A 19,158-nucleotide genomic window follows, 5' to 3' on the forward strand; every position below is an offset into this window, starting at 1 on the left:
GATATTACAAGTTATGCCTCTCTCGATTACATGAACATGTGAAAATAGATCCAACTATATAAAACATCCAAAACAATTCAATACATAAAAACTAAAGTTATTATCCACAAACAAATATCAAAACACCAAATCCATCAAACCCTAAAGGGAATTACTCCATAGATATGGAGTAATTCATCACAGATAAGTTTAAAGTAAAGAAAAACATAAAACGATCCAAACTCTTGTCTTGAGTGAGGATTGAATGATGAATTCCTTCTGCTTTTGCTTCTCCACCTCCTCCTTAGCCTCCTTAGGTCTTAGATGTGTCAAAAGTCGAGGAAATAACATTTTTCCATGTATTTATACCAAGTAGGGTCGGACCCAAATGAAAACACCTTTTCCTACGTGAAATAGGACATTTACTCTATAAAAATTGTACAGGCGTGTCACATGGGGTGACACGCCATGCGGGGAATTAGTGGGGAAATCCAGAGAGTTTTTTCTGACATGCAGCAGGACTTTTGTACAGGCGAGGCACGCCACGCGCTGCCCCACGCGCCGCATGTATGTTGTTTTCTTAGAGTATGGATGTTTTTTGACTTTTTGATATCCAGACGTGTTTTTCGACCCCCGAACGCAATCCCGGCTTAGTCCCTTGGGCTTTTACTCAGACTTCAAAGCTCCAAATCACTCGAATTCATTCCGTAACATCTACATAGCTCGGAATCCCCCTACAAGGCATAAAACACACAATTAGTGTAAAAATTGTACAGGCGCGTCACATGGGGTGACACGCCATGCAGGGAATTAGTGGGGAAATCCAGAGAGTTTTTTCTGACATGCAGCAGGACTTTTGTACAGGCGAGGCATGCCACGCGCTGCCCCACACGCCGCATATATGTTGTTTTCTTAGAATATGGATGTTTTTTGACTTTTTGATATCCAGACGTGTTTTTCGACCCCCGAACGCAATCCCGGCTTAGTCCCTTGGGCTTTTACTCAGACTTCAAAGCTCCAAATCACTCGAATTCATTCCGTAACATCTACATAGCTCGGAATCCCCCTACAAGGCATAAAACACACAATTAATGTAAAACACTAGCGATTAAAGCTCAAAGTCAACTAAAGTGCAATAAATTAGAGTGCAATAAGTAACTAAAACACGTGATTATATCCTACTATCAACACCCCACACTTAAACCATTGCCCGTCCTCGAGCAATCAAACTCCACTTTATAAAGACACGACCTTTTTCAAACAACTCTCCTAACTCATTACACCAAGAATATTTAAAACAGACTAAGCACAATAGTGTAACATCTTCACCTCAAGATTTGACTCAAAAGCACCACGCATTATTTATAAACCGCTCACTTACTCTAACATTGAGGTCATGCATTACCTTTCCTTCATGAATCAAGTGCCCTCACTACAAGAGAGATTAGTTCTATACACAATAGATATTAAAAACAATTAGGAACTCAAGATAAAAAGAATTCATTCACTCTCAGAAATAACATTCATATGCCACAAAATATGAACCATAGGCTTGCCCGTAGTGTACTACTCTACTAATTGAGCTCATTCAGTCAAGTATCAAGTAGGACTTTAAATGGTTGTAATGTAGGCTGCGGGTTGAGTAGGATACATTTAGATATAAGAGTGACTACACCTCTCTAAGCACTTTAATACATACAATTTAACATTCTAAACCCCACACTTATGTCAAACCATACTCCACCTTCACATCAATATGCATTAACTCCCTACTTCTTTAAGCTCATTTACATCAAGAGTTACCACTGTCAAAGAATAATTGCACAACAATACAACACTTTTTGTTTCTTTTTTTTTTCTTTCTTTTTCAATTCAAGTTGCTCTTACTTTTTCAATACATTGCACCTTTCTCCTTATTTCATTAGTTCTACTCAAAAGCTAAACCAACCACCACACACTTCAACATTTACAAAATTCATAACAAATTTAAGTGCTCACGAGAGGTTAAATGGTTCAAATAGATGGTCAATTCAAATAAATGGCCGAGGCTTGTAATATGGTTGCCAAGGAAACAAGATCACAGTGTCAAATGAGTTAACTAAGATTCATAACAATTAGGCGAGTAAACACATATAACTGGCTCAACAAAGAAACGCCTATATCACTTCCAAGACTGAATAAAACTACCATTTCGCTTTGCAAACACACGGGGTAAGTTCTAGACATCAAATGCAATGCACAGAATAACGCTAAACCTCTCTCACACACATGGCACATAACTCACTAAAGATTGGATTATCAAGACACTCTAGTCAAAGCAGTTAAGAAAAGTTAAGATCATACAGCTTAAGGTATACACGAGTCAAAAACCGAGCCTAAGTATCACAACTAAAGCACTCACTATTCTCAAGGCATGATAAAGTTAAAAGATGTTGCCTTCAATTCAATTCATAGCACAAAGTTTCCTACTATTCTACAAAACAAAAGCTAACTACACCTGGTTCAAACAATTTTTATAGTTTTTTTCAATTTTCCAACTACTACAACTAACAAAACTAACACATTTACATACAACATACAATTATCCCCCACCCCACACTTTATGTTGTGGCATGTCCCCGTGACACACAATTAAAAAGCATAAGGTAAAAGAAACTTCCCTGAACATCTAGTCGGGGTCTGAGTCGAAGTCCGGATCCATTCCTCGCATTCGATCCAATTTGCACATCCACGCCGACAACTTCTTCTCTGGCTTCTTGGAGTGTACCACACACTTATCTTCCTCACTCTTTCCAGCCTTCTCTTTTGAACTCTTCACTTTTCACTCAACACTTGCAGCTGGCTTCTCCTTTCTCACCCCCGTTTCTACATTCATCTCGAAAGTCACCGTCTCCTCACCCACTCTAAGCATGAGTTTTCTATCATGTATGTCTAGTATTGCTCTACCCGTTGCTAAGAATGGTATTCCTAGGATAAGAGGGACCTCCTAGTTCTCCTCTATATTCACTACTATAAAATTTACAGGAAATACGAACTTGTCTACCCGCACCAAGACGTCTTCAACTATCCCCTCGGGATTAAAGTTGTTTGGTCTGCCAGCTGCAAAGATATTGGTGCAGAACTTATCTCTCCAATATCATTCTCAAGCTTCCTGTAAATAGACAAAGGGATTAAATTAATTGAGGCACCAGAATCATATAAAGATTCATCAAAGGTGAGAGTGCCTAAAGAGCAAGGTATAGTAAAACTCCCTGGATCTCCACACTTTTGTGGGAGTTTATTTTGCAAGATTGCACTGCAGTGCTCTGTGAGCTTCACCACTGATGTTTCTTCTATCTTCCTCTTCTTTGTAAGGATCTCCTTCAACAATTTGGCATACACTGGCATTTGGGAGAGCACTTATGTGAATGGCAAATTTACATTAACCTATTTCAGCATATCTAGAAATCTCTCAAATTGCTTGCCCAACTTTTGGGGAAAAAGTAAAGCAGGCATGTGATTGCTCTCTTCATGATCCTCCTTACTCGAATTCTCTTCCTTCTTTTTATTTCTCAGTTGCCTTCTTGTCTTTCTTCTTCTTATCAACTTTATTTTTCAGTTTCTCCCCACTTTGTTTTTCAGGTATCACATCTTTTTGGACTGGGGTGGGCTCTTTCAACACTTGCCCGCTTCTTAGAGTTACAACATTCACCGTTTCTTTGGGGTTTCTTTCAGCATCAGCTGGCAGAGTACCTGGGATCCTTTCAGATAATATTGTTGCAATCTGTCCCACTTGTCTTTCCAGATTTCGAAGACCAGTACCTATTTCCTTGATAGCTGATCCATGTTCCCTTATAGTTGCACTATGAATTTCAAGCTTCTCATCAGTTTTCTGAATAAAGGATTTCATGAGATCTTCTAAGCCAGACTGAATGGGCTGTTGGGGATGAAATTGCTACCTCTGCTGATTTTAGAAAACTGGAGCTCCTTGTCCCTGGAGTCTAGGATTATTCTGTTGCCATGCATTTGCTGTACCCCCCAGGTGAACTCCATGAAAAACCGGGGTGTCTCTGACCCATTGCATTAAAGTTGTAATTCTCCACAACATTCACTTCCTTAGTTGAGGTCTGACACTCATGAGTGGGGTGTCCTCTACCACATATATCACAAGCTGTGTGAGTCTTACTCTGTATTAAAGCTAAGGTCAGCTTCCTTATCTCCTTGGCCATAGCATCAAGCTGTACCTGCACAGATGTGTTAGCGTCAACTTGGTGAACACCAGTCGCTCTTCTTCTTTCAGCACTTTCAGAGGGCCACTGATTTGCATCTTCAGTCAATTCATCAAGAATAGTGACTATCTCCTCTGGTGTCTTCTTCATCAATGGGCCTCAAGCTGCATTGCTCAATGTTCTACGTGCGACCGGTGTCAATCCATCTCAAAAATCCTAGAGTTGCATCCAGAGTTCAATTCCACTATGTTGACACTTTCGAACAATCTCCTTAAACCTCTCCCAAGCTTCAAACAAAGTCTCAGTATCTTTCTGGCAGAAGTTATGAATCTCTCTTCTAAACTTGCCGTTTTAGCTGAGGAGAAATATTTATCAAGAAATTTTCTGGTCATCTCCTCCCATGTTCTAATTGATCCTTGGAGAAAGCTTCGAAGCCACTGCTTCGCATAATCTTTTGAGTGTGAAGGGGAATGCCCCTAAGTATACCGCATCTTGTGAAAAACCATTGTATTGAAAGGTGTTCGTAATCTCCTCGAAGTCCATTAGATGGTTGTTTGGATCTTATTTCATCTTTCCTCTGAAGACACAACAGTTTTGAAGAGTTTTGAGAAACCCTTGCTTCAATTCGAAATTGTTTGCTGCAACTGGAGGTGGTCTGATACTTGACAATCCTTGGTTGTAGACTGGTCTAGCGTAATCACCAAGTGGTCTCCCAGCACCGGAAGCTATGTTTCTGAACTGGTCTGCACCCATGGGTTGATTTTGATTAAGTATGTGACACCTCTCTTCTTCATAAATGCATTGTGCATCTCTAATAGCTGCTTCTTCAGCATCCCGTGCAACGTTTTCTCTTTGTTGGGCTGCCTCTCTTGCATCCAAATCCACATTTTTATCATCTCCAACAATAATTTCTTTGGTTGAGAATTCCCCAACCTTCACTATATTCTCGTGGAGATTTCTTTCCTTCCTCAGCTGTCGTAGTTGTATCTCAATTTCTGGTCGTATGGTAGCACTTCCTTCCGAGAAGATCGAGTCATACACCAATCTAATATGTAGCCTACGCACAGTCAAAAAACACCAAACGTAAAAAAGGGAAAAATAAATAAAATAAAAAAGAAAAAATCCTGAATTAGCACTACAAACTATTTCAAAAACTATTGTATGCCAATCCCTAGCAACGACGCCAAAATTTGACGAGCGCAAAACAAACACTAAAATATTCTCGCTAGTCGAATATAGTATAATATAATATCGTATCTACAGGGATTGGAGTTAAACAGTATTATCGTAGTTTGTAACTAGATTGCTATAAAAGATAATCAACATTTTAGAATTATGTGATTAAAAATTAAAATTAACTAAGAATCTACAGCTAATTGATGAATGACAATCGAAACAAAAGTAAGCAAAGAAGATATCAATGGGAGAAAATAGGGATTGATTGGATCGGTGCAAGATAAATGTGTAGGATTTAACTCTAGTTAATTCACTTCTAATGTTCAAGTGAGTCTCTCAAATTCACTCAATTATTAGTTCAAACGTTTAGTAGAAACTCCTCTCTCGATTAAGTCTCAACCTCACAATATGAACCAATTTAAGCTCGGTAAAGATATGCATGACTTCGTAGTGGATTGGTCTTTAGGAAAACCACTTTCGATTATCCTCCTAACTAGGTTTAATTAACTATTCAACTAGCCTCTTTCGATTACTAAGAAGAATTAATGAATTCAACTAACAAGATAATGCAAAGATATCACAAGTTATGCTTCTCTCGATTACATGAACATAAGAATATAAATGCAAATATATAAAACATCCAAAATGATTCAATACATAAAAACTAGAGTTATTATCCACAAACAAATATCAAAACACCAAATCCATCAAACCCTAAAGGGAATTACTCCATAGATATGGAGTAATTCATCACAGATAAGTTTAAAGTAAAGAAAAATATAAAACGATCCAAACTCTTGTCTTGAGTGAGAATTGAATGATGAATTCCTTGTGCTTTTGCTTCTCCACCTCCTCCTTAGCCTCCTTAGGTCTTAGATGTGTCAAAAGTCGAGGAAATAATATTTTCCCATGTATTTATACCAAGTAGGGTCGGACCCAAACAAAAACATCTTTTCCTACGTGAAATAGGACATTTACTCTATAAAAATTGTACAGGCACGCCGCATGGGGTGACGCGCCATGCGGGGAATTAGTGGGGAAATCCAGAGAGTTTTTTCTGACATCCAGCAAGACTTTTGTATAGGCACGACGCCCCACGCGCCACGGGTGTGTTGTTTTCTCAGATTACGGATGTTTCTTGACTTTTTGATATCCAGACGTGGTTTTTGACCCCTGAACGCGATCCCGGCTTACTCCCTTGGGCTTTTACTCTGACTTCAAAGCGCCAAATCACTCAAATTCATTCTGTAACATCTATATAGCTCGGAATCCTCCTACAAGGCATAAAGCACACAATTAGTGCAAAATACTAGTGATTAAAGCTCAAAATTAATTAAAGTGCAATAAATTAGACTGTAATAAGCAACTAAAATGCAAGATTATAGCCTACCATCAATCCAAAATCATTTGACTATACAACCAAGTGATAACATTTTCTTTCCTTAACACTTTCTGCCTTCGAGGTGGCCTCCTTGACTCACAGACTTCACCATAACACTCGACAGAGGCGATCTCAACTTCAGGACTTATCTAACAAGGATGTCAATTAAGTACCTCTCATAGGCCAATTATCCATTAACTTCACCTTCACTAGCTTTCACTGGAACGATAGACAAAGGATTTCCAACTACCTACTTAGACATAGACACATGAAACACTGGATACATGGAGGACAATGATGGGTAATTATCATACTCATAGTTCGGCATATTTCCTTCAAGATTTCATAAGGGCTAATGTGACTATACATACTTTACCTTTATTAGAAATTCTCATAATATCTTCATGGAGAAGATGACCATAAAGTTTCCTACCCAAATTCAACCTTTGGCGACCTTCATCAATTATTCTAAGATGTGTTAGCATGAAGATGACCATAAAGTTTCCTACCCAACATGTTTGATCATGGGATGATGATCCTTCTGTGACATGTTTGAACCTTCAGCCCCCATAGATCTAATACAAAGAGGAACAACGGGGTTCGAGATGGAGCTGGAATTGTTTAAGAATTCATCAATGTGTTGAGCACAGGCACTTCAGGAAGTTATAGCCTAAGAGATGTGAAGGTTACTACCAATAACGCAGACATGATTATTCATTATGGTGACATCATTGGTTCAATAAATGAGGCATAGAGTTGCCTAGTAGGCATTGATAATGTAGGAACCATGTACATGACCCTGAGATGTAAAACCAAGTGAGGCATTCTAGATATGTGATTTATGGGAGACATGATCGGGAGGATAAGGACATTAGCATCAGTTATTCTTGTAAGACTATGAGTTATGAAAAGGGACAGTAACAATTGTTTCATTCTATATGTGCCGTGTTCAACCATAGTAAAATAGCCAAGTACGTGACACCAGTCTCCTCCTGGAGCATAGGCAAGATCAGCTTAACTCAAAATGAGAATATTCTAGCACCCTGAATGTGAAATTGGTTTCAAAATACATGCAGTTGCATTACGCTCTTAACATTAACTGACATAAGGAATCTATACCACAAGCCCATGAGGTTAAAAAAAAAAGAGGTCGATCACTTGTGAGATTATTATCATTGTGACAACTTAACCCTTTCCGATAGTTGATCCTATATGAGAGGACTAGAGACACGATAAACATGTCTTTCAAATCAATATGCTCACGATATGTGTCAGAATCTGGAACATCCACCTAAAGTGGGGAGGGTAAGGTCGCGATAAGTCTACTTAACTTTCAACCACATACGAGTGAAACCATGTAGCTACGACATCTTAATATTGGGATAAAATCATGTATTGGTTAGAGAGAATGAACACTTCATTATGAGATAGACATGTTTCTATCATAGTAACTCTTAAGCTGGACTAGCCGACCACTTCATGGGCAACTACAATACTAGGAATAAAGTGATTTACTCACTAACACATAATCTAGGTGGACATGAACGTCATACTGAGATGGGCGAGCAAAAAGATCTTCCTATGATGAATTCGTGAAAATCTCAAATTTCCCAGAAACTTTATGCGGACAAGTGACCCCTTTCAATTGACAAGTACACATATGATAGGTGCTGAGATATGCTCTCATGTTACTAGACAGTGAAAAGGATTCATGATAATATTCACAAAGGAGTAAAGTGATTGTTCCAACCATAGGAGCCACATACACCGGAGAGAGAAAGAGTGGCTCAAGAAGGATCTCAAAACTAGACTGCTTTACATTAGATTTGATACCACATAGGTAAATATTATGATAGTGCGTGCATAGGCACAAGTGAGCAGATGTTATCCATTTGAATCAAAAGGTTTTGTAAGAAATTCATCAGGTATAGTCCCTTGTTAAGAATTTAGGGAAGCAAGTGGGAAGCATTAGCCTAGGGTTATAACCCAATTCAAGGAAATAATTATAGAGCTCAATTCCACAAGAGGTTGTAAATAAGAGAATTTTCGATAGAGTGGCTTCACGAATAATGCGTCTCATTCAGAAAGTAAGTACATGCAATGTTTTGTGATCCAGCGTCTTGTTAAGACCATGTTAATGAAGGATCTTTAATATGGGTGTTCATATACAACACGGAAAAGCATGTGGTGTTTAGAATGATAAACTAAGGAGTGACTTACTTGGTAACTTTAGATTGATGGGGCAGTGCCTTAACTGATACCCCTCGACTCCACATCCATAACATACATTGGTACCATAGTGACATACCCTTGAATGACATCTCTTACACTTCACACAACGAGGATGAGGTCCGTTAAACTAACTCTCCCCACCGACCTGATATTTACCCTTTTTGCATACATCATAAGCATTCCCCCTATCCTTCCTCTAGGACCCCGTAACGGGATTAACAATCTCTGCACCAACTCGCTGTATGGGCTTTTAGAATTGCCCAAATCTACCAGCCCTAACACGCTCTTGAGCATACTCATAACACGACGCAAAATGTTCCCGTCCACATATCGGGCAGACTAGGATGGGTGTACCCAACCAAAGGGCATTTGTTCTTCTTGTGCCCCATCTTTCCACAACCATAACATATTTCAAGAATCATCCAACGTAAACCTGAGTGGCTCTTCTTTCATATCAAACATTTCGGTTTATTGATTCTAATAATCCTCTTTCATTTCTTAGATGCTCTCACCGCATATTCCGGTGGCGCGGTAACATTAATAGGAACAAGGACACTTCCCCTAGCCACTGGTTCTTTCAATACCTCCTCGCTGCCTCGCACCCGTGGGTTACTCATATTTAAAATGATACACAGCGAGGAAATTAGCTTCCTATCTTGAGCCCTATCGCATGATATGGAGTACCAAAGAAGAGTGACATTCCTAAGTGCCCAAGTAGACTCCTAATTATAGATGTGGTCGATAACACACCGATAAGAAGGACTCTACTAGACACGGCTTCAAGACATCCTAGGATACTTTAAAACCATAGAATCTGATACCATGTTTGTCACGCCCCGACCTCGGGGAGCGCAGCCGGCGCTTAACTGAGATAACCCGGTCGAGCAAGCCTACTTGATGCCGTCTATACAATCTTACCCATGAACAATGTAAAATTAATATCAAGAGATATACATGAGGAGAGTGAAATGTTCCCCATTCTTTTCTCATTTCTCAAAAGAAATTCATTTACAATTTCCAAAATATTATGAGTTTATAGATATAATGAAAAAAACATGTTTGCCCAAAACCAACACTTCTAGTTCAATTCCCAACATCAAACATCACCCACAACCTGTCTACGGAGTCTATAAGTACAACAAAAGAGTAGTATGGAAGTGCCGACAACAAAGTCCCAACTATACCTCAAAACACAATATACAACATCAAATGACATCAGGCCCGAAATAGAGTAGGGCTCACCAAAACCTGATGAATAGAGAGTGACTGCTAACGAGGACCAAAGCTGCCTGCTGATGAACCACCTGCATCCATTGAAGATGCCGCGCCCCCGGCAAAAGGGACGTTACTACATATGGAATAGTACTAGTATGTAAAGCTAACTGCCCTCTTTCAAAATAGAATGCCAATGTAAGAAAGGGAAAACCATGGAAACAACAATCAATAATCAATGATATCCAAATTCCAAGTTAAAACATAATAATTTTCAAAATACGAAGATAATACTGTAACGATGATAATCAAAATATGAAGATAATATTATTTTTGGTTGGGAGATCATTAGTACCGATATAAATATACCACCGTGTATTTTGTACGGAGTCTGATCACAGCCCGATCAGCTAGGCCGTCTCACACGAAGACATCAACCACAATCATAATTACTATCACAAACTTCAATCATTATCTCAATCACAATCTCAAGCACAATCACCACCATGTGTGCGGCATGGCGTCCGATCACGACCCGGCCGGCTAGGCTGTCTCACCACAATGCCATGTGGATCGACATTACCCTTTTCTAGCAATCATCTCATCCCAAATAAAGGGAATAATATCATCACATCAATCTCATCCCAATTAAGGGGAATAATTTCATCATATCAATACATGGATTTACCCCTCAATGACTCTTACACCGGCACATGTAGTTTCGGGGTTAGGTTGTTACCTACACTTCCTCAGTGACTAACGATACTCCCAAAAACATTTTTGATTTTCATACAAGGGAAATAGAAATACAATTGCATTTACCTCATAACCTTTCACACCATTTATAGCCTCATTGGTACTTTCAACTACTTACAACATTATTATTTCATTGGCTCTCTTGGCCATACATATGATTCTTCATTCATGGCACAATGGCCGTATTTCATATTCCACACTTTCATTTCTTTCCTTTCATGGATCATCATTAAAAATATCAACAAATAGAATATTCCGGAACTCACAACTTTAGGTTCATTAGTAATAAAGACTTTAAACACAATGGATTTCTTTTCAAGAAATAGAGTAAAATGATTGGCAATCGAAGCACAAGTTAAAATCATAAACGAGTAACACATCATTTATTCTTGAAATACTTTTCCCCAAAAGGGCAATACAAAATTTCAACTCATGAATATATAAGAGCTCAAAACACATTGGAAATACTTACAAAGCATAGCATAAGTTAAAACAGCCACATTTGGGCATAACTTGAGTACATAAGCTTTTAGGCAATTCTATTTTCGAAGTCAATTTGGAACAGTTGAATCAAGGCTCATTTCATAACCTTTCTCATATCATTTCATTTCCTAGGCACCATTGGCCACAAGTATAACTTTCATTATTGGCACGGTGGCCACGCTTTACATCTCTAACCCACTTCTTTCACTTTCAAGCATCCTTATAGATTATCAACAACATGACATTTCAAATCAAGACTTTAGGTACACATATGAGCAATAAGAATTTTAGACGCATGGAGTATTCTTTCCAAATTAAGCATAATGAACTCTCATTTGAAACACGACTCAAAGCCATGACATTTTAATACACATATCATTCTTAAACACATTCCCGAAGGATAACATAATGTGATAGGAATATTCGAAACACATTTTGAATACATAATTCTTGACACTTTGCTTACTCGGGACAATCAAATTTATTGGAAACAAATCGGAACATGGGAATAAGGAACTTGAGCCAACCATACTTGAAACTTACGGGAACATCATGGAATTCAATTCTAAGAGAGTAGTTTAGCCAACATACCTCGCTTTGAGCTTTTCTTAAATTACTATAATGTTCCGAAATTCCAAGCAATCCTAATCTATTTTGAGACATAACAAAATTGAATACAGATTAGGAAGATATTCATGGCTTTAGCTCGTTTGAGCATTTTATCAAACACTAGATGTTCAAATTTGATTACAAGGTTCTTCCACAAGATTTCCTTCACTCCACAATCCAATCTTCACCCATTTGAGCTCAATAATCTTCCCACAAAACTTATTGGTACATACATGTATAAATAATACTCTCACACCCAAGAATCATACTCCTAATCAACCATCTTCTACCCAAATTCGAAATTGAAAACTAGGGTATGGAACCTTATCTCTTAGATGAAGACTTTATGAGGTTTCTTGTTGAATTTCAAGGTTTGAGCAAGATTTTGATGAACAATTAGCTTAGGGATTTCTCCTCTCACTCTAGGGCACTTCCTCTCTCAAAAAAATATCAGATATTCCCTTCAAAAATGGTCCCTTATGTCTATTTATCAAGATAGGGTTGGGTTATAAAGATAGAAGAATGGATCCTTCAAAATCCGAACCGGGCTACAACCAGGCTAGGCACGCTCTGCAGCGAGCTATAGACCAGGTTTCACGAGCTCTGTTGCGAGCTACAGACTAGGCTTCGCGAGGGATATAACATGGTCTAGCGCGCTACAGACCAGACTTCGCGAGGAATATAGCACGGTCTAGCACGCTACGAGCTGGGCAGCGCGAAGTTGAAATGATTCAACTCCCCAATGCACTATTCAGCCCAAAAAGTCTGAAAATACATTACATTAGCCTACATAGGCACCACAGAACCTTAAATTACTTGCCGGAAATTTACGGGGCCTTACATGGGGATCAGACCCAGAATCTCTAGTTTAAGGTTCAGAATTCGAGCTTGTAATGTGATCTATACTTGGGTTTATTGATTGTATAATATTGCTGTGTTTGTGGGCCTACTGTGCTAATTGCCGCTCATTTACTGCTTTGATATTATTTGAACTGTATAAACTGTCTTCTTTCGCCTCCCCTTTGAATCTTCTGAATTATTGGTGCACATGTGCGCATGGCCTACTTTTCTGTTAAAGGTCATACAAATTAGAACGAGGCTAAGTCAATAACTAGGCCGGGAAGACGTTCATGCTCCCGGTACGTTGCCCCCATCTCGGCTCGAGCTGTCTGCTTGGGTAAGCCAGGTCTAAAACACAACCCCAGGATTTGAACCTAGAATAACATAGCCTCATGCCGGATCCCTAGTAGGAACAAATATTCCTACTAGGGATCCCTCATGCCGGATCATTGGTTTTTTCTTTTGAAATTAGTGTCAACCCTAACCTTAACCACCCATAGGTACAAAATGAGCACTGTCCAGAACACACCGTTGACAGTTGTAGACGAAGCTCCACTTCAGCTTTAGATGTGGTGGTATGACTTGGGGGAATATGGTCAGAAATGGGTCACCAAGCACCTGGGAGCCCTCACATATATTATGAAAGTTAACCACGAGACGATTTGATTGAGGCACTAGTGACCTTTTGGGATCCCGTTCACAATGACTTCCGCTTCTTCGATTTTGAGCTTACTCCCACAGTTTGTAGTTTACTTTTTCTCGCGCTGAATCTGTTGTCCTTCGTCTATTTCGAGTCTATTATTTTTGCTTCGAGTCTGTATGTTTTCCTATTAAAATCTGTTGTTCATGTTTTCGAGTCTGAAGATTTTATTAATAAAATATTAAAAAACCCCAAAACTTTATTTGCTTTCATTTTACATTCATTTCCCTGAAGTACGTAATGGTCTGATTCATGTGGCGCCATTATACATAGGCAATTCCCATCGGATACGATCATAGTTATAAAATAACTGAGCGAAAAATCAACAAAAAGAGAGAGAAATTGAGAGAAAAACAAATACAAAGAAAACAAAACAAATAGTGACAAAACAAAAAGAGAAAAACAAAGAACGACAAAAGACAAAAGAGAAAAACCAGGAGCGACAAAATGAAAAACCAAAAAAGAGCGAGAAATGGAATAAAAAAGTACAGACATTTAAAAGCTGGGATGAAACACGTGACCATTGCAAACACATGGTAGAAGCATTTAACTATTTAGTTGAATTGCATCCAATGTGCAATTTCCTATCTGTTAAATGTTTCAAAACTAACAAGGTTGTTATGCGTGCAATTTAGCTAGGTTCTATTCAGGTGGTTGGTTTTGTTGGTAATCTGGCTTCCCATCCCTACTTCAAAAGATCTAAAGGAAAGGTTCCGATGGTCTCTGAAAGCAATCTACACATCATCAACCCTGAGGATCGCCCGACACCGGCTATTCCACAACAAGAATTCGCAACTATTGAAGAGAATAAGATGTTGCGTCTTCACATGTTGGAAATGTGGGACGCCTGGTCTAATAGTAGGGAACCGCCCAATGCAATTCCTGGGTTCCTTGAGTTGATCCCAAGATCGGGTGGGGCTACCAACGTCCCTATGACTAACCCGTTTATCCCATGCGGGTACTCTCCAATGCCGTCTAACGCTCCCGGCATGACTTACGTGGTTCACCCCCAGGCGCCGATTTTCGGGGTACCTCCAGCATTGTTCTCCGCTGCGCCTGTCTTCATCGCGACGTAGCCGATCATGCCCAGGACATATTTTAAACCTCCGACATTCACATTCTAGGGCACACAATTTCAGCAGGATATGACTTATATCACTCCAGACTCATATACTCAACATCCACAGTATGAGTCTCAGGCTGAACCAGAAAGAATAGTCAAAAATCTCGAGTAGGAAGAAATGGCTCAGAAAATGAAAAGCCCGGAGCAGAGTTTAAAGAACATGTAGGGCCTGAGTACCCAAAAGAGTGTCTCCTACTTCGACTTGTGCATGTTTCCACATGTTCATTTGCCAGCTAATTTCAAAATGCCAAAATTTGAAAAGTACAATGGGCACGGGGACTCGATTGCTCATTTGAAAAGGTACTGCAACCAGCTAAGGGGTGCTGGTGGAAAAAAGAAACTTCTAATACCCATACTTTGGAGAGAGTCTAGTGGGAAATTCCTTTGAATGGTATATGGACCAGGAAATCGCTCACTGGCACGTATGGGACGACCTTGCTAGAGATTTTGTCCGCCAATTTCAATACAATGTGGATATTGCTACGGATAGAAACTCCCAAATCTGATCTAAAAACGAAATCCACGGAAAATTTCCATGAGTATGCTGTTAAATGGCATGAGCAGGCTGCCCGTGTGAAGCCTCCAATGGACGAGACAAAGATGGTCACGATTTTCTTCCAAGCCTAAGAAGCCGACTATTTCCTGAACATGATGTCTGCCTTGGGAAAACCATTCGATGAAGCCATAAAGATTGGGGAAATGGTTGAAAATGGGTTGAAAACAGGACAGATATTGAGTCAGGCAGCCCTTAAAGATGCATCGCAAGCCATCTAGAATGTCTCGGGGGTCTAGCCAATCTATAAAAGAGAGAAGAGGGAGCCATAATGGCTCCAGGCTCGAGGAGGGCTCGCAGATCATTTAACCAATCTTTTATGTCACCCCGAATCCCACAACATTACTACCCGCACCATGATGCTGCATGCGCCGTAGCACTGCCTCCCTATGCAGTGATGAACTCACATCCCTACATACGGCCCCATCAAAATTACAATCAAAACCGAGCTCCACCAACTAGAAATAACCATCCTTACCAAGCTCCATATAATCTTTGCCCACCATAAAATACACCCCAATATAATCCACATCCCTGAGATCCTCCCAGAAGAAACAATTTCACCCTCATCGGTGAATCATACTCATTTTGCTCTAGAAGTTAATCCAATTGGGTTTACTACAACCCATGGCTCCGAATAGGCCAAATCCCGAGTCTCCGACATACATGGCTGATGCTAGGTGTGCATACCACTCGGGGGTGGTAGGCCATGATACAGAAGATTGCTAGACCCTCAAGAGGGTGGTTGAAGACTTGATTAAAGCTAAATGAATTGTGTTGAGGGACGAAGAGGCTCCCAATGTGACCAATAATCCATTGCCGGCTCATAATGACGGTCCGGTTATCGGTATGATCTGTGATGACAAAGAATTTATCCCAGCGCTGAAGGCCATTGTTGCCATCGCTACTTCTGAAGCAAAACCTAAAGCGCCAGCAAAACCGGTAAAAACTGAAAAGAAAATAGCTCCGGTCCCTCACGCCGTTAAAACGAAAGCTGAGCCGGCACCCCCCATGAATTTGGTTCTTTATTTTCCAAAAACCCTGAGGAAAGAATAGCTTGTCCTCAGCACTTCAAAGAAGTTTGATGAAAGGAAAGTTACATTGATCGTGCCAAGGTTGTACGTACTGAAGGGAACATATGTGGGGGGAGGGGAGGGGGGGAGATAATGTCACCAAGGCTAACTGAGCCCATGGCTATCAGTCCCACATCACAAGCACTGATGAAAGATCCTACTGCAGTCCCTTGGAATTATAGCAAGACAATTGTCACTAACAAAGGGAAATAAATTATGGGGGAAGTAAATGATATGACTCGGTCTGGGAGGTACTATACCCTGGATGAGCTAAGGAAAGTTAAACAAAATATGGACAACCAGATGTCTGATGGTAGGCTATAATCTCGTATTTTAGTCGCTTATTGCACTCCAATTTACTGCACTCTATTCGTTTTGAGCTTTAATTGATAGTGTTTTGAACTTATTGTGTGTTTTATTCCTTGTAGGAGTGATTTCGAGATATGTAGATGTTAGGAAATGAATTTGAGTGATTTGGAGTTTTGAAGTCTGAGTAAAAGCCCAAAGGATTAAGTTGGGATCATGTTCGGGGGTCGAGAACCAAATCTGGATATCAACAAGCAAGAAAAATTCCGTACTCTGAGAAAACCCCACTGCCACGGCGCGTGTACAATTTCCTACTGCCTGTTAGAAAAAAACTCTCTGGATTTCCCCACTAATGCCCCGTATGGCGTGTCGCCCCATGTGGCGCGCCTGTGCAATGTTTACAGAGTAATTTTTCTATTTCGGCTAGGAGAAGGTGATTTCGTCTGGGCCCGATCCTACTTGGTATAAATACATGGAAAAATATTATTTTTCAGACTTTTTTGACATATTGGAGACCTAAGGAGGCTAAGGAGGAGTTGGTGAAGCAAAAGTACAAGGAATTCATCATTCAATCCTCACTCAAGACCCGAGTTTGGATCATTTTATGTTTTTCTTTACTTTAAACATATCTGTGATGAATTCATCCATATCTATGGAGTAGTTCCATTTAGGGTTTGATGGATTTGGTGTATTGATATTTGTTTGTGGATTCTAACTCTAGTTTTATGTATTGAAGAGTTTTTGGATGATTTAACTGTTGCATCTATATTCACTAGTTCATGTAATCGAGAGATGCATAACCTGTGATTTTTTTGCGTTATATTGTTGGTTGAGTTCATTAATTCTTCTTAGAAATCGAAATTGGCTAGTTGAATCATTGATTAAACCTAGTTAGGAGGATAATCGAGAGAGGTTCTCCTAAAGACCAATCCACTACGCATTCTTGTATATCTTCACGTGCTTAAATTGGTTCATCTTGTGAGGTTGAGACTTAATCGAGAGAGGAGTTTCTACTAAACGTTTGAACTAATAATTGAGTGAATTCGAGAGACTCACTTAAATATTAGAAGTGAATTATCTAGAGTTAGAACCCAAATAATTATCTTGCACCTATCCTATCAACCCCTATTTTCTCCCACTGATAACTTCCTTGCTTACCTTTGTTTTGATTATCATTTGTCAATAGCTTTAGATTCTTAGTTAATTTAGTTATTCATCATATAAATCACAATTGTTGATTCTCCTGGATAGCAATCAAGCTAGAAACTACGAAAATACTATTTAAATCCAATCCTTGTGGGTACGATATTATACTATACTATCTCTGACTAGCTAGCATAATTAAAGTGGTATTTTGCGTTCGTCAAATTTTGGAGCCATTGCGGGAGATTGGCAATCAATAGTGTTTGAAATAGTTTGTAGTGCTAATTCAAGAATTTTTCTTTTATTTTTCTTTTATTTTTCTCTTTTTATGTTTGGTGTTCTTTGACTGTTCGCAGGATACAAGTTAGATTGGTGCATGACTCGAACTTCTGCAAAGGAAGTGCTACCATATAAGCCAAAAATTGAAAAACAACTACGGCAGCTGAAGAAGGAAAGAAATTTCACCGAGACAATAGAAAAGGTTGGGCAATCCTCAACCAAAGAACTTATGGTAAGAAACAGTGGAGATAATTTGGATTTGGTTGCGAGAGAAGCAGCACAACGAAGATAACAACTTGCACGGGATGCTGAGGAAGTAGCTATTAGAGATGCGCATAACATCTATGAAGAAGAGAGGGGTCTCAGACTTAATCAACATCAACCCTCACCTGGGAGACCACTTGGCGATTATGCTAGACCGGTCTATAATCAAGGATTATCCAGTGTTCGACCACCTCCAATTGTAGCTAATAATTTTGAGATGAAGCAAGGGTTGCTCTCAACCCTTCAAAACTGCTGTGTCTTCAGTGGGAAGATGAACGAAGATCCAAAAAACTATCTAATGGACTTCGAGGAGATTATGAATACATTTCAATACAATGGTATGTCACAAGATGCAATTTACTTAAGGGCATTCCCCTTCACACTAAAAGATGATGCAAAGAGTGGCTTCGAAGCTTACCTAATGGATCGATTCAAACATGGGATGAGATGACCAGAATATTTCTTGATAAATATTTCTCATCAGCTAAGACGGGCAAGTTTAGAAGGGAAATCCATAACTTCTGCCAGAAAGATACTGAGACTGTGTTTGAAGCTTGGGAGAGGTTTAAGGTAATAGTCAGAAAGTGTCAACATAGCGAAATTGAACTCTGGATGCAACTCCAAGACTTTTGGGATGGATTGACACTGGCTTCACATAGAACATTGAGCAATGCAGTTAGAGGCCCTTTGATGAAGACGACTCTAGAGGAGATAGTCACAATTCTTGTTGAGTTGTCTGAAGATGCAAATCGGTGGCCTAAGAGTGCTGAAAGAAGAAGATCGACAACTGTTCACCAGGTTGATGCTAACACATCTGTGCAGGTACAACTTGATGCTATGG

At 39.5% G+C, this 19,158-nt stretch overlaps 1 protein-coding gene and 2 non-coding genes across 3 annotated transcripts; 1 reads left to right on the forward strand and 2 right to left on the reverse strand.

Moving 5' to 3' along the window:
* Positions 1–3,042: 3,042 nt before the first annotated feature.
* Positions 3,043–3,366, reverse strand: LOC138902712 (uncharacterized). Its single transcript, XM_070190604.1, has one exon. The coding sequence runs from the start codon at positions 3,364–3,366 to the stop codon at positions 3,043–3,045; it is 324 nt and encodes a 107-aa protein (XP_070046705.1).
* A 1,059-nt stretch (positions 3,367–4,425) lies between these two features.
* On the forward strand, positions 4,426–4,532 carry LOC117275236 (small nucleolar RNA R71). The gene has a single exon (XR_004505397.1). It is a non-coding gene; the product is annotated as a small nucleolar RNA R71 (small nucleolar RNA).
* A 14,280-nt stretch (positions 4,533–18,812) lies between these two features.
* On the reverse strand, positions 18,813–18,919 carry LOC117275237 (small nucleolar RNA R71). Its single transcript, XR_004505398.1, has one exon. It is a non-coding gene; the product is annotated as a small nucleolar RNA R71 (small nucleolar RNA).
* Between the last annotated feature and the right edge of the window lie 239 nt (positions 18,920–19,158).

The sequence above is a fragment of the Nicotiana tomentosiformis genome, chromosome 12 (genome assembly GCF_000390325.3).
Source record: "Nicotiana tomentosiformis chromosome 12, ASM39032v3, whole genome shotgun sequence".
In the NCBI taxonomy this organism is placed as follows: domain Eukaryota; kingdom Viridiplantae; phylum Streptophyta; class Magnoliopsida; order Solanales; family Solanaceae; genus Nicotiana; species Nicotiana tomentosiformis.